The sequence below is a fragment of the Scyliorhinus canicula genome, chromosome 31 (genome assembly GCF_902713615.1).
Source record: "Scyliorhinus canicula chromosome 31, sScyCan1.1, whole genome shotgun sequence".
Lineage (NCBI taxonomy): Eukaryota > Metazoa > Chordata > Chondrichthyes > Carcharhiniformes > Scyliorhinidae > Scyliorhinus > Scyliorhinus canicula.
In genome coordinates, this window is record NC_052176.1 from 4,647,314 (window position 1) to 4,662,313 (window position 15,000).

The 15,000-nt window shown below is 56.7% G+C and overlaps 1 protein-coding gene across 1 annotated transcript in view; it reads left to right on the top strand.

Annotated features, from left to right (window-relative positions):
• The window catches only part of LOC119958829 (calpain-1 catalytic subunit-like), a 110,116-nt gene that overhangs the window by 12,252 nt on the left and 82,864 nt on the right, over positions 1–15,000 (top strand). Inside the window, exons 3-5 of the mRNA XM_038787332.1 lie at positions 9,472–9,590; positions 9,700–9,833; positions 13,418–13,586. Coding sequence (XP_038643260.1) covers positions 9,472–9,590; positions 9,700–9,833; positions 13,418–13,586 — 422 coding nt within the window. The remainder of the gene's footprint in view (positions 1–9,471; positions 9,591–9,699; positions 9,834–13,417; positions 13,587–15,000) is intronic.

Consider the following 15,000-nt stretch of genomic DNA (forward strand, 5'->3'; position numbering starts at 1 on the left):
CTACACTGTCCCCATCAAACACTCCCAGGACAGGTACAGCACGGGGTTAGATACAGAGTAAAGCTCCCTCTACACCGTCCCCATCAAACACTCCCAGGACAGGTACAGCACGGCGTTAGATACAGAGTAAAGCTCCCTCTACACTGTCCCCATCAAACACTCCCAGGACAGGTACAGCACGGGGTTAGATACAGAGTAAAGCTCCCTCCACACTGTCCCCATCAAACACTCCCAGGACAGGTACAGCACGGCTTTAGATACAGAGTAAAGATCCCTCTACACTGTCCCCATCAAACACTCCCAGGACAGGTACAGCACGGCGTTAGATACAGAGTAAAGCTCCCTCTACACTGTCCCCATCAAACACTCCCAGGCCAGGTACAGCACGGGGTTAGATACAGAGTAAAGCTCCCTCTACATTGTCCCCATCAAACACTCCCAGGACAGGTACAGCACGGGGTTAGATACAGAGTAAAGCTCCCTCTACACCGTCCCCATCAAACACTCCCAGGGCAGGGACAGCGCGGGGTTAGATACAGAGTAAAGCTCCCTCTACACTGTCCCCATCAAACACTCCCAGGACAGGTACAGCACGGGGTTAGATACAGAGTAAAGCTCCCTCTACACTGTCCCCATCAAACACTCCCAGCACAGGTACAGCACGGGGTTAGATACAGAGTAACGCTCCCTCTACACTGTCCTCATCAAACACTCCCAGGACAGGTACAGCACGGGGTTAGATACAGAGTAAAGCTCCCTCTACACTGTCCTCATCAAACACTCCCAGGACAGGTACAGCACGGGGTTAGATACAGAGTAAAGCTCCCTCTACACTGTCCCCATCACACACTCCCAGGACAGGTACAGCATGGGGTTAGATACAGAGTAAAGCTCCCTCTACACTGTCCCCATCAAACATTCCCAGGACAGGTACAGCATGGGGATAGATACAGAGTAGAGCTCCCTCTACACTGTCCCCATTAAACACTCCCAGGACAGGTACAGCACGGGGTTAGATACAGAGTAAAGCTCCCTCTACACTGTCCCCATCAAACACTCCCAGGACAGGTACAGCACGTGGTTAGATACAGAGTAAAGCTCCCTCTACACTGTCCCCATCAAACACTCCCAGGACAGGTACAGCACGGGGTTAGATACAGAGTAAAGCTCCCTCTACACTGTCCCCATCAAACACTCCCAGGACAGGTACAGCACGGGGTTAGATACAGAGTAAAGCTCCCTCTACACTGTCCCCATCAAACACTCCCAGGACAGGGACAGCACGGGGTTAGATACAGAGTAAAGCTCCCTCTACACTGTCCCCATCAAACACTCCCAGGACAGGTACAGCACGGGGTTAGATACAGAGTAAAGCTCCCTCTACACTGTCCCCATCAAACACCCCCAGGACAGGTACAGCACGGGGTTAGATACAGAGTAAAGCTCCCTCTACACTGTCCCCATCAAACACTCCCAGGGCAGGTACAGCATGGGGTTAGATACAGAGTAAAGCTCCCTCTACACTGTCCCCATCAAACATTCCCAGGACAGGTACAGCATGGGGATAGATACAGAGTAGAGCTCCCTCTACACTGTCCCCATTAAACACTCCCAGGACAGGTACAGCACGGGGTTAGATACAGAGTAAAGCTCCCTCTACACTGTCCCCATCAAACACTCCCAGGGCAGGTACAGCACGGGGTTAGATACAGAGTAAAGCTCCCTCTACACTGTCCCCATCAAACACTCCCAGGACAGGTACAGCACGTGGTTAGATACAGAGTAAAGCTCCCTCTACACTGTCCCCATCAAACACTCCCAGGACAGGTACAGCACGGGGTTAGATACAGAGTAAAGCTCCCTCTACACTGTCCCCATCAAACACTCCCAGGACAGGTACAGCACGGGGTTAGATACAGAGTAAAGCTCCCTCTACACTGTCCCCATCAAACACTCCCAGGACAGGGACAGCACGGGGTTAGATACAGAGTAAAGCTCCCTCTACACTGTCCCCATCAAACACTCCCAGGACAGGTACAGCACGGGGTTAGATACAGAGTAAAGCTCCCTCTACACTGTCCCCATCAAACACTCCCAGGACAGGTACAGCACGGGGTTAGATACAGAGTAAAGCTCCCTCTACACTGTCCCCATCAAACACTCCCAGGACAGGTACAGCACGGGGTTAGATACAGAGTAAAGCTCCCTCTACACTATCCCCATCAAACACTCCCAACAGGTACAGCACGGGGTTAGATACAGAGTAAAGCTCCCTCTACACTGTCCCCATCAAACACTCCCGGGACAGGTACAGCACGGGGTTAGATACAGAGTAAAGCTCCCTCTACACTGTCCCCATCAAACACTCCCAGGACAGGTACAGCACGGGGTTAGATACAGAGTAAAGCTCCCTCTACACCGTCCCCATCAAACACTCCCAGGACAGGTACAGCACGGGGTTAGATACAGAGTAAAGCTCTCTCTACACTGTCCCCATCAAACACTCCCAGGACAGGTACAGCACGGGGTTAGATACAGAGTAAAGCTCCCTCTACACTGTCCCCATCAAACACTCCCAGGGCAGTGGTTCTTCCTATTTCGCTGTGTAGCTCTGCGTGATGGAAATAATTCAGTGACAGGATGTGGCTGACACTGAGGTCAGCCGATATGAAAAGCGTCGATTGCTTATCAGGAAGATCTATCGAGCCGTCTGAATGGGAGCAACTGAGTGTCTGGCACGGCCCATTTCCGAGGGGGGTGGTTAGGAGTCAACCACATTGCAGTGTGTGAGTGGGGGGGGGGGGGGTCTGGAGTCACATGTAGGCCAGACCAGGGAAAGGACGGCATATTATCCCTTTCCCTGAAAGGGAATTTAGTGAATCAAATGGGGTTTTTATAGTGCTTATGGTTGTCATGGTCCCACATTCTCCCCACTCCCTGTGGGAGCCAGTCCCACATTCTCCCCCACTCCCAGTGGGAGCGAGTCCCACATTCTCCCCCACTCCCCGTGGGAACGAGTCCCACATTCTCCCCCACTCCCTGTGGGAGCGAGTCCCACATTCTCCCCCACTCCCCGTGGGAGCGAGTCCCACATTCTCCCCCACTCCCCGTGGGAGCGAGTCCCACATTCTCCCCCACTCCCTGTGGGAGCGAGTTCCACATTCTCCCCCACTCCCTGTGGGAGCAAGTCCCACATTCTCCCCCACTCCCTGTGGGAGCGAGTCCCACATTCTCCCCCACTCCCCCTGGGAGCGAGTCCCACATTCTCCCCCACTCCTTGTGGGAGCGAGTGCCACATTCTCCACCATTCCCCGTGGGAGCGAGTTCCACATTCTCCCCCCACTCCCTGTGGGAGCGAGTCCCACGTTCTCCCCCACTCCCTGTGTGAGCGAGTCCCACATTCTCCCCCACTCCCTGTGTGAGCGAGTCCCACATTCTCCCCCACTCCCTGTGGGAGCGAGTCCCACATTCTCCCCCACTCCCTGTGGGAGCGAGTCCCACATTCTCCCCCACTCCTTGTGGGAGCGAGTGCCACATTCTCCACCATTCCCCGTGGGAGCGAGTTCCACATTCTCCCCCCACTCCCTGTGGGAGCGAGTCCCACGTTCTCCCCCACTCCCTGTGGGAGCGAGTCCCACATTCTCCCCCACTCCCCGTGGGAGCGAGTCCCACATTCTCCCCCACTCTCCGTGGGAGCGAGTTCCACATTCTCCCCCACTCCCTGTGGGAGCCAGTCCCACATTCTCCCCCACTCCCTGTGGGAGCGAGTCCCACATTCTCCCCACTCCCTGTGGGAGCGAGTCCCACATTCTCCCCCACTCCCTGTGGGAGCCAGTCCCACATTCTCCCCCCACTCCCCGTGGGAGCGAGTCCCACATTCTTCCCCACTCCCTGTGGGAGCGAGTCCCACATTCTCCCCCACTCCCCATGGGAGCGAGTCCCACATTCTCCCCCACTCCCTGTGGGAGCGAGTCCCACATTCTCCCCCACTCCCTGTGGGAGCCAGTCCCACATTCTCCCCCACTCCCTGTGGGAGCGAGTCCCACATTCTCCCCCACTCCCTGTGGGAGCCAGTCCCACATTCTCCCTACTCCCTGTGGGAGCGAGTCCCACATTCTTCCCCACTCCCTGTGGGAGCGAGTCCCACATTCTCCCCCCACTCCCCGTGGGAGCGAGTCCCACATTCTCCCCCACTCCCTGTGGGAGTGAGTCCCACATTCTCCCCCACTCCCCGAATTCTCCTGAATGGCCCATTGGATTTATTATTTCTGGTCTCCAGCTTCACACACAATGGGACATTCCCTCTGTCTCTACTCGATCACGGTAAAATCCCGCTATTTCCCTGGCTGGATTCAAATTCCCATCTGTGTAAGTCAGTACGTTGCCATAACCACTGATGCTACCGTTCCGTGTGGGTGAGTGTGTTTATATGTGTGAGAGAGTGAGTGTGTCTGTGTGTCTGTCTGCGTGTGTCTGTCTGCGTGTGTGTCTGTCTGCGTGTGTGCCTGTGTGTATGTATGTGTCTGCGTGTGTGTCTGTCTGCGTGTGTGTGTCTGCGGGTGTGTGTGTGTCTGTGTGTCTGTCTGCGTGTGTGTCTGTCTGCGTGTGTGTCTTTCTGCGCGTATGCCTGTGTGTGTGTGCCTGTCTGCGTGTGTGTGTCTGCGTGTGTGTGTCTGCGTGTGTGTGTGTCTGCATGTGTGTGTCTGCATGTGTGTGTGTCTGCATGTGTGTGTCTGCATGTGTGTGTCTGCATGTGTGTGTCTGCATGTGTGTGTCTGTGTGTGTGTGTGTCTGTCTGTATGTGTGTCTGTCTGCGTGTGTGTCTGTCTGTGCGTGTGCCTGTGTGTGTGTGCCTGTCTGCTTCTGCGTGTGTGTGTCTGCGGGTGTGTGTGTGTCTGTGTGTCTGTCTGCGTGTGTGTCTGTCTGCGTGTGTGTCTTTCTGCGCGTATGCCTGTGTGTGTGTGCCTGTCTGCGTGTGTGTGTTTGCGTGTGTGTGTGTCTGCATGTGTGTGTCTGCATGTGTGTGTCTGCGTGTGTGTGTCTGCGTGTGTGTCTGTCTGTATGTGTGTCTGTCTGTATGTGTGTCTGTCTGTATGTGTGTCTGTCTGTGCGTGTGCCTGTGTGTGTGTGCCTGTCTGCGTCTGCGTGTGTGTCTGTCTGCATGTGTGACTGTCTGCGTGTGTGTGTCTGTCTGCGTGTGTGTGTGTGACTGTCTACATGTATGTCTGTCTGTGTGTGTGTGTGTGTGTGTGTCTGTCGGTCTGTATGTGTGTGTGTGAGTGTGTTTGTCTGTGTGTATGGGGGTGTATGTGTGTGCATGTGTGTGAGTGTATGGGTGTGGGAGTGTCTGTCTGTTTCTGTCTGCATGTGTATGTGTGTGAGTGTGTCTGTCTGTGTGAATGGGTGTGTGAGTGTGTGTCTGTCTATATGTGTGTGTGTGTCTGCGTGTGTGCCTGTGTGTGTGTGCCTGTGTGTGTGATTGTATGGGTGTGTATGTCTGTCTGTATGTGTGTGTGAGAGAATGTGTGTGTGAGTGTGTGTATATGTCTGTGTGTATGTGTATGGGTGTGTGTCTGTCTGTATGTCTGTGTGTGTGTGAGAGAATGTGTGTGTGCGTGTGAGAATGTGTGTGTGTGCGCGTGAGAATATGTGTGTGTGAGAGAGAGAATGTGTGTGTGTGTGAGAGTGTGTCTGTGTGTGCATGTGAGAATGTGTGTGTGAGAGAGAATGTTTGTGTGTGAGAGAGAGTGTGCCTGTCTGTCCGTGTGTGTGTGTGAGGGAGAGTGTGTCTGTCTGTGTCTGTGTGTGTGTATGTGCGTGAGAGAGAATGTGTGTGTGTGTGAGTGTGCCTGTCTGTCCGTGTGTGTGTGAGAGTGTGTCTGTCTGTGTCTGTGTGTGTGTGTGTGTGTGTGTGAGAAAGTGTGTGTGTGTCTGTGTGTGTGTATGTGCGTGAGAGAAAATGTGTGTGAGAGAGTGTGTCTGTCTGTCTGTGTCTGTGTGTGTGTGAGAGAGAGTGTGTCTGTGTCTGTGTGTGTGAGAGAGTGTGTCTGTGTCTGTGTGTGTGTATGTGCGTGAGATAGAATGTGTGTGTGTGTGTGAGTGTGTGTGTGTGAGGGAGTGTGTGTGTCTGTGTCTGTGTGTGCGTGTGTGTGAGAGAGTGTGTGTATCTGTCTGTGTGTATGTGCGTGAGAGAAAATGTGTGTGTGTGTGCCTGTGTGTGTGAGAGTCTGTGTGTGTGTGAGAGTGTGTGTGTGTCTGTCTGTGTGTGTGTGTGTGAGAGAGTGTGTGTGTCTGTGGCTGTGTGTGCGTGTGTGTGAGAGAGTGTGTGTCTGTCTGTGTGTATGTGCGTGAGAGAAAATGTGTGTGTGTGAGAGTGTGTGTGACTGTGTCTGTGTGTGTGAGAGAGAGTCTGTGTGTGTGTCTGTCTGTGTGTGTGTGTCTGTCTGTCTGTGTGTGTGTGCCCGTGCGTGTGTGTGAGAGAGTCTGTGCGTGTGTGTGAGAGAGTCTGTGCGTGTGTGTGAGAGAGTCTGTGCGTGTGTGTGAGAGTGTGTGTGTGAGAGAGTCTGTGTGTGTGCGTGTCTGTGTGTGTGTGAGTCTGTCAGTCTGTGTGTGTGTGTGTGTGTCTGTCTGTGTGTGTGTGAGAGAGTCTGTGTGTGTGAGAGTCTGTCAGTCTGTGTGTGTGTGTGTGTGTGTGTGTCTGTCTGTGTGTGTGTGAGAGAGTCTGTGTGTGTGTGTGTGTGTGTGTGTGTGAGAGTCTGTGTGTGTGTGCGTGTGTCTGTCTGTGTGTGTGTGTGTGTGTGAGAGAGTCTGTCAGTCTGTGTGTGTGTGTGTGTCTGTGTGTGTGTGAGAGAGAGTCTGTCAGTCTGTGTGTGTCTGTGTGTGTGTGTGTGTCTGTCTGTGTGTGTGTGTGTGTGTGTCTGTGTGTGTGTGTGTCTGTCTGTGTGTGTGTGTGTGTGTGTGTGTGTGTGAGAGAGAGTCTGTCAGTCTGTGTGTGTGTGTCTGTCAGTCTGTGTGTGCGTGTGCGTGTGTGCCTCGCTCCGAGAGCTGGGACTGTCCCCCTTCGGGGGGCCTCCCCTGACGGACAGGAACAGATTGACCGTAAATGCTGACCGAGCAGGGCCCAGCTGCTGTTACCCTGCGATAAGCTGGGCTCCTCCCTGTGAGCTGGGCTCGGCCTGGGTGTGAGAGGGCCTCTCCCTCCCCTCACGGAACCACCTCCGCCTGCGGCGATGTTACTCTGAGAGGAATGGAGACTGGAGAGAGAGGGGGGGAGGGGGGGGGGGGGGGGGGGGGGAGACGTTCAGCCCCGCTGCGCCTGGCGGCGATTTGGCGGGAGGGGCCCACATCAGGCTTTGTGGGGGGCCCGACCCGTGCCGGCCTTTGCCACCCGGGTCAGGCCTTTGCCACCCGGGTCAGGCCTTCGCCACCCGGGTCAGGCCTTCGCCACCCGGGTCAGGCCGTCGCTGGGCCCCGATCCAAGTCGTCATATTTAAATGAAACATGGGCGGCCTAGTTCAGGCCTCATTGCCTCGCCGCCCGGGAGGCACCGTGAGTCACTGGCCGGACCGGCGAGCCCTCAACCGGGCGCCGATTAGTACGGCTCTCCATGTGATGGCCCGCTCTGGGGGGGGGGGTCTCAGAGACCATTGGAGCCCCCCCCCCCCAGGCTGGTACTGCCAAAGGGGCTGAATGGGCCATTCCCATGAACGAGGGGGGGGGGGTGCATGATGGGGGACTTTAAGGTGGGGGGGGGGGGGAGTGGGAAAGGAAGGGTTGTCATAAAGGTTGGGGGGGGGGGTCCTGAAAGGTTTGGGGGGGGGGGGTGAAAGGGAGGACCATAGTGGGTTTCGGAGAGGGGGGCCAAATGACCATGTGTGGGGGGGGGGGGGAAGGTAATTTCTGTGTGGGGGGGGGAGAAAGACTCTCAAACTTACTTCGAGATCGGAGGCCCCCTCCCCTTTCGAAATTTCTAACTGTGGGGAGACAGGGGGGGAGATGTCCTAATGTCCAAACCAACGGCCTGAGGTGAGGTGTTCTTTGCGAGGGCCGGTGCGGACTCGATGGACCGAATGGACTCCTTCTGCACTGTAAATTGTACAAATGTGGGTGGGTCCAAGTGCGGATCTCACCCGAGAAACGCGGCGGGGTACATGACGCGCCCCGGATCTATGTTTGCCCCCACCCCACCGCCACCCTGGGTGAACTAGGCCCGTGAGCCTGGGACTGGATTACCAGCGTCCTCCCCCAACTCCCCCACCCCTGCATGGGCACCAGGCCCGGGTAAACTGCAGGTTTCCCCTTGCCCCCTCCCTCCCCCTCCTCACCTCCAAGGCTGGTTGGTCAGTGTTCAACTGCGATCCCAATACTAGCTCGTACGTCCGTCTCATTTTTGACTTGGTCGACCGCCCCCTGGCACTCAAAGTTTTAACACTAGGCCAGAAAGTCATGTTCGGGACTGGTGATCAACAACTCGGTCAACGGAGCGTCTTCAAGGAGGGGAGAGAGAGAGAGAGAGAGAGAGGTGGAGGGGTTTAGGGGGGGAATTCCAGAGCTTCGGGCCCGCCCCCCCAGGCAGCTGTAGGTACGGCCGCCAATGTCGGAGCGGTGGGAATGGGGGGGGGGGGGATGCTCGAGAGACCAGATTTGGAGGGAGCGCGGAGATCTCGGAGGGTTGTAGGGACTGGAGAGGGGTCAGTACTGAGGGAGCGCCGCACTGTCAGAGGGTCAGTACTGAGGGAGCGCCGCACTGTCAGAGGGTCAGTACTGAGGGAGTGCTGCACTGTCAGAGGGTCAGTACTGAGGGAGTGCCGCACTGTCAGAGGGTCAGTACTGAGGGAGTGCTGCACTGTCAGAGGGTCAGTACTGAGGGAGTGCCGCACTGTCAGAGGGTCAGTACTGAGGGAGTGCTGCACTGTCAGAGGGTCAGTACTGAGGGAGTTCTGCACTGTCAGAGGGTCAGTACTGAGGGAGTGCCGCACTGTCAGAGGGTCAGTACTGAGGGAGCTCCGCACTGTCAGAGGGTCAGTACTGAGGGAGTGCTGCACTGTCAGAGGGTCAGTACTGAGGGAGTGCTGCACTGTCAGAGGGTCAGTACTGAGGGAGTGCTGCACTGTCAGAGGGTCAGTACTGAGGGAGAGCTGCACTGTCAGAGGGTCAGTACTGAGGGAGTGCCGCACTGTCAGAGGGTCAGTACTGAGGGAGTGCCGCACTGTCAGAGGGTCAGTACTGAGGGAGTGCCGCACTGTCAGAGGGTCAGTACTGAGGGAGTGCCGCACTGTCAGACGGTCAGTACTGAGGGAGTGCTGCACTGTCAGAGGGTCAGTACTGAGGGAGCTCCGCACTGTCAGAGGGTCAGTACTGAGGGAGCGCCGCCCGGTCTGGACACGGCCCCGTCTGATGTAGCAGACCCTTCGGCCCTTCGTCCCCCTGTTGGCCCTTCCTCCCTGACCGCTTGTGCGACGTGTCTTGCAGGTGACTGCTGGCTTCTTGCGGCCATCGCTTCGCTGACCCTGAACGAGAAGATCCTCCACCGGGTGGTGCCCCACGGGCAGAGCTTCCAGCGGCAGTACTGCGGAATATTCCACTTCCAGGTATCCCGGGATTCGGGGGGGGGGGGGGGGGGGGGGGGGGGGAGTGCGCAGTGGGTCGGATCCGGAGCATCGTTACCATCTCTCTCTCTCTCTCTCTGTCCCCCCACAGTTCTGGCAGTTTGGTGAGTGGGTGGACGTGGTGATCGACGACCAGCTCCCGGTGAAGGACGGCAAGCTGGTCTTCGTCCATTCCGCCGCGCGCAACGAGTTCTGGAGCGCGCTGCTGGAGAAAGCCTACGCCAAGTGAGTCGGAGCCCCCCCCCCCCCCCCCCCTTCCACAAATCCTTGCGGCAGCCCAAACGGAGATGTGTGAGGTAAGTGGAGGAAGTGGTTCTCACCTCCGATTGGGGTGGGGGGGGGGGAGCTGAATCTCACTCTGGTGACTGCTCCCTGACCTGTGCCAACGGGTCGGCCGCAGTCTGATCTCGACAGGAGCTGGGCAAATCGCTCGCCCTCGCAGGTTTGGGCAGCACAAGCGGCTAGCACTGTGGCTTCACAGCACCAGGGTCCCGGGTTCGATTCCCCGCTTGGGTCACTGTCTGTGCGGAGTCTGCACGTCCTCCCCGTGTCTGCGTGGGTTTCCTCCGGCTGCTCCGGTTTCCTCCCACAGTCCAAAGATGTGCAGGTTAGGTGGATTGGCCGTGCTAAATTGCCCCTTAGTCTCCAAAGATGTGCAGGTTGGGTGGATTGGCCGTGCTAAATTGCCCCTTCGTGTCCAAAGATGTGCAGGTTAGGGTGGATTGGCCGTGCTAAATTGCCCCTTCGTGTCCAAAGATGTACAGGTTAGGTGGATTGGCCGTGCTAAATTGTCCCTTAATGTCCAAAGGTATGCAGGTTGGGTGGATTGGCCGTGCTAAATTGTCCCTTAGTGTCCAAAGATGTGCAGGTTGGGTGGATTGGCCGTGCTACATTGTCCCCTTAGTGTCCAAAGATGTGCAGGTTAGGTGGATTGGCCGTGCTAAATTGTCCCTTAGTGTCCAAAGATGTGCAGGTTAGGGTGGATTGGCCGTGCTAAATTGTCCCTTAGTGTCCAAAGATGTGCAGGTTAGGTGGATTGGCCGTGCTAAATTGTCCCTTAGTGTCCAAAGATGTGCAGGTTAGGTGGATTAGCCGTGCTAAATTGCCCCTTACTGTCCAAAGATGGGCAGGTTGGGTGGATTGGCCGTGCTAAATTGTCCCCTTAGTGCCCAAAGATGTGCAGGTTAGGTGGATTGGCCGTGCTAAATTGCCCCTTAGTGTCCAAAGATGGGCAGGTTAGGTGGATTGGCCGTGCTAAATTGTCCCCTTAGTGTCCAAAGATGTGCAGGTTGGGTGGATTGGCCGTGCTAAATTGCCCCTTACTGTCCAAAGGTGTGCAGGTTAGGTGGATTGGCCGTGCTAAATTGTCCCCTTAGTGTCCAAAGATGGGCAGGTTAGGTGGATTGGCCGTGCTAAATTGTCCCTTAATGTCCAAAGATATGCAGGTTGGGTGGATTGGCCGTGCTAAATTGTCCCTTAGTGCCCAAAGATGTACAGGTTAGGTGGATTGGCCGTGCTAAATTGGTCGTCTTGTGTCCAAAAAGGTTAGATGGGGTTATGGGGATAGGGGGGAAGTGAGGGCTTAGGTGAGTTGGTGCAGACTCGATGGGCCGAATGGCCTCCTTCTGCACTGTCCTGTTTGTTTTCGAGGCGTTAAAAACAAAAAAAATCACTTTGACAAGCCGCGGGAAAGACACGTCCTCCAAGATAATCAGGGAGGGGCTCCTGGGCCACCAACTCTCTATCTTTGTCCTTTTAAGAATATTTTTGTTCAAGTCTCTTTCACATCCGTACATAATAAACATCAGAGGAACGTTACATCAACTCAATAAACAACCCCAACCTTCCAGCGCCCCCCTCCCCCCCTCCATGACGCCAGCACCCCTTCATGTCCGGCCTTCCCAATTTTAACCCCCCCCCCAGCCCCGCCTTTGCTGACCCCTCAATCCTCCTTGACGAAACCGTCTGGAGGGTTTCCACCTCCGAGTGGACCCCCCCACCCCCTTCTCCAGCCTCGGCAATCCCGCCAACTCGCGCACCCACGCCCCCCCCCCCCGCTTTCGGCGGCTCCGAGTCCCTCCACCCCAGTTAGATCCGTCTCCGGGCCTATCAGGGGGTCAAAGGTCAAGACATCGACCTCTCTCTCTCTCTCTCAATCGCGAGTGCCGGCAGCTCGGCCATCTTGGCCAGGTCTCTTCCACGGCCATTTTCCCCTGCTGCTGAAACTTGCCGTTCGAGGACTCCCGTCGGCTACCGGGCGGGCAAGCGCTGCCACCCCCCCCCCCCCCCCCCCCCCCCCCCCCCTTGCCCACCGCCATCTTAACCAGAGGTAGTCACCTTCCCTGGGCGGTCGTACACTCTGCCCTCAAACGCCACAACAGTTGGGTGGGGGAAGGACCAATATACCCCCACCTCGAGCGGGGGGGTCACCTAACAGGTGGCTTGCTCGCTCCATGAAGCCCACTGTCTACCTTTGTCGACAGACGCCCCTGAAAGAGATTGCACACGGGTCTCTCGCCAGCTGTTAGGCGTCCAGTTAACTGCCTGATGAGCCATTCCAGGCTAAACCAGGTCCATCAGCAAACCCGGGGCCTTCAAAGGTGGGGGGAATTCAGGCCAATCTGAGCAGCCACATCTCTCTGGGTCCAGGAGATTAATTTTAACAAGGGCAGTGATCGCTTATCATCTTATCGTTGTACCCAGGTCCAGTGACTGCGCTCTGTCCGCTGTCAGCTATCTCTGTTTCTCTGAGTGCTGCATCTCCCAATGATAATTGTTTTCACTTTATCTGGTCTTTATTTGCTCCGTTTGCCCTGTCTGTTTATCGCACAATGTTCACTCGGAGCTGTTATCACACTATCTCCTTCATTTCCTTTCGCTTCCATCCTTCGCTCTGTCTCTCACTCTTTCTCTGCCCTTCCCTCTCTCCATCTCTGTCTGCTCCTGTCTCTCTTCCTCCTTCTGTCTCTTCCTCGCTCCATCTCTCCCTCACTCCCTCTTTCTGCTCCTGTCTCCGCCTCGCTCCATCTCTCTCTTCTGCTATCTCTCTTCCTCCTTCTTTCTCTCCCTCTCCCCTCTCTCCTTCTGTCTCTCCCCTCTCTCCTTGTGTCTCTCCCTCGCTCACTCTCTCTATCTCTCCTTCTGTCTCGCCCTCGCTCCCTCTCTCCTTTCTCTCCCTCGCTCCCTTTCTCTATCTCTCTTTCTGTCTCTCCCTCTCTCCTTCTGTCTCTCCCTCGCACCTTCTGTCTCTCCCTCGCTCCCTCTCTCTATCGCTCTGCTCCTGTCTCTCTTCCTCCTTCTGTCTCTCCCTCGCTCCATCTCTCCTTGTCTCCCTCACTCCCTCTTTCTGCTCCTGTCTCCGCCTCGCTCCATCTCTCTCTTCTGCTATCTCTCTTCCTCCTTCTTTCTCTCCCTCTCTCCCTCTCTCCTTCTGTCTCTCCCCTCTCTCCTTCTGTCTCTCCCCTCTCTCCTTCTGTCTCTCCCTCGCTCCCTCTCTCTATCGCTCTGCTCCTGTCTCTCTTCCTCCTTCTGTCTCTTCCTCGCTCCTTCCGTCTCTCCCTCACACTCCCTCTCCTGATTCTCGTTCACTCTCTTTCTCCCTCCCTCCCTCTCTCTGTCCCCGACTCTCTCTTTCTCACTCCCTCCCTCCCTCTCACTCTCTCTCTGTCTCTGACTCTCTCTCTCTCTATCTGTCCCTGACTCCCTCTCTGTCCCTGACTCCCTCTCTGTCCCTGACTCCCTCTCTGTCCCTCCCTCTCTCTGTCCCTGACTCCCTGCCTCAATCTCCCTCTCCCCCTCCCCCCCCACAGGTTAAGCGGTTGCTATGAAGCGTTGTCGGGCGGAAGCACGTCGGAAGGTTTCGAAGACTTCACGGGAGGGGTCACGGAAATGTACGACCTCGGCAAATCGCCGCCGGACCTTTACAGAATAATCCAGAAGGCTCTGGAACGTGGCTCTCTCATGGGATGCTCGATCGATGTAAGTGCCGCGTCCGAGCTGGTTCCCCCCCCCCCCCCCCCCCCCCCCCCCCCCCCCCCCCCCCCGCCCCGGGCCGGATGTTCGGGCATCCAGGATTGGTTCTCGGTAACGTTCCCTGCAACGCTGTTTAGCTCACTGGGCTAAATCGCTGGCTTTGAAAGCAGACCAAGCAGGCCAGCAGCACGGTTCGATTCCCGTACCAGCCTCCCCGGACAGGCGCCGGAATGTGGCGACTAGGGGCTTTTCACAGTAACTTCATTTGAAGCCTGCTCGTGACAATAAGCGACTTTCTTTCTATTTCTACCGTTGCCCCGTTCAGCGATCGGAGCGCCACGACGCCCGAGGTGCGGGGAATCGGCCCCGTTTGCGCCGGCGTGTGCACGGGTTGGCGTGGCGCCCATTTGACGCTGGGTAAGGAGGCTGGAGCGGCGTGAACCGCTCCAGAACCCTGTGGGGACTAGAATCGTACATGACCGGGCCCGGTTCACGCCGGCGTGAAACGCGAGGGCCTTCACGACGGCGCGAACTCTGGGGCCCAATATTGGAGAATCGCCCCCCGATATCGTGCCGCTGTTACAGTAGGGCGCACACAAAAAAATACCCTCTGGCAGGGACTGTTCTCGTGTCGTGGTTCCCGGGGACTGAAATAAAGCCTCGAGGTAGTCTCCCGGTTGAACAGGCCCTTTCCCGCTTTCCGTACACGATCGGGCAGGACATCCATCTCACAGATAGCCGGGTCCTTCTTTGAAGTCGGGCCACTGGGAGAAACGCCCGCCAAATCTGTGCCCCGATCTATCGGAGTGGTGATGGTGGAGGGATTAATTTTGGGCCTGGTAAAGTTGGTTGCGGGGGTGAGAGGGTCTGGGAGCTCGCTCTCTACCTCGGTTTGCTATCTCACATCGGGAAAACCTCCCACACCGTGCGGCCCTCCCTCGGCACTGACGCAGTGTGCCCCTGCCCCGGGTGGGAATGGGGTGGGGGGGGGGGGGGTGTTCGAGACCTCACGGAGCGGGCAGTAGGAGCTAGGCTTCACCTTCGGCCCAGGCAACGGGGAGGCAGTGACGAGGAGGCCTCCGTATCAGGGAGCCGGGGCCATGAAGGACACGGGAGGTAAGTAGAAGCAGGAGGAGGGCCCTTCGAGCCCGCTCCGCCGTTCGCTCCGATCGTGGCTGATCATGCAGTTCGATACCCTCACCGCAGAGTATTCCTTCGAGAGATTCGAACGCGCGGCTGCGCAGAGGGAGCTGGTCGTCACTGGGGGCTAACGCAGTACAGGAGTTACGAGGCCTGGCTGTGCTGGGACCTTGGTTAGGCCGCACCCGGATTACCGTGAGGACTTTTCATTCCCTTACCCCTGGAAGCGTGGAATCGTCACCGAGGGAGGGGGAGGAAGAAGGTTGGCCAGACTCGTGAC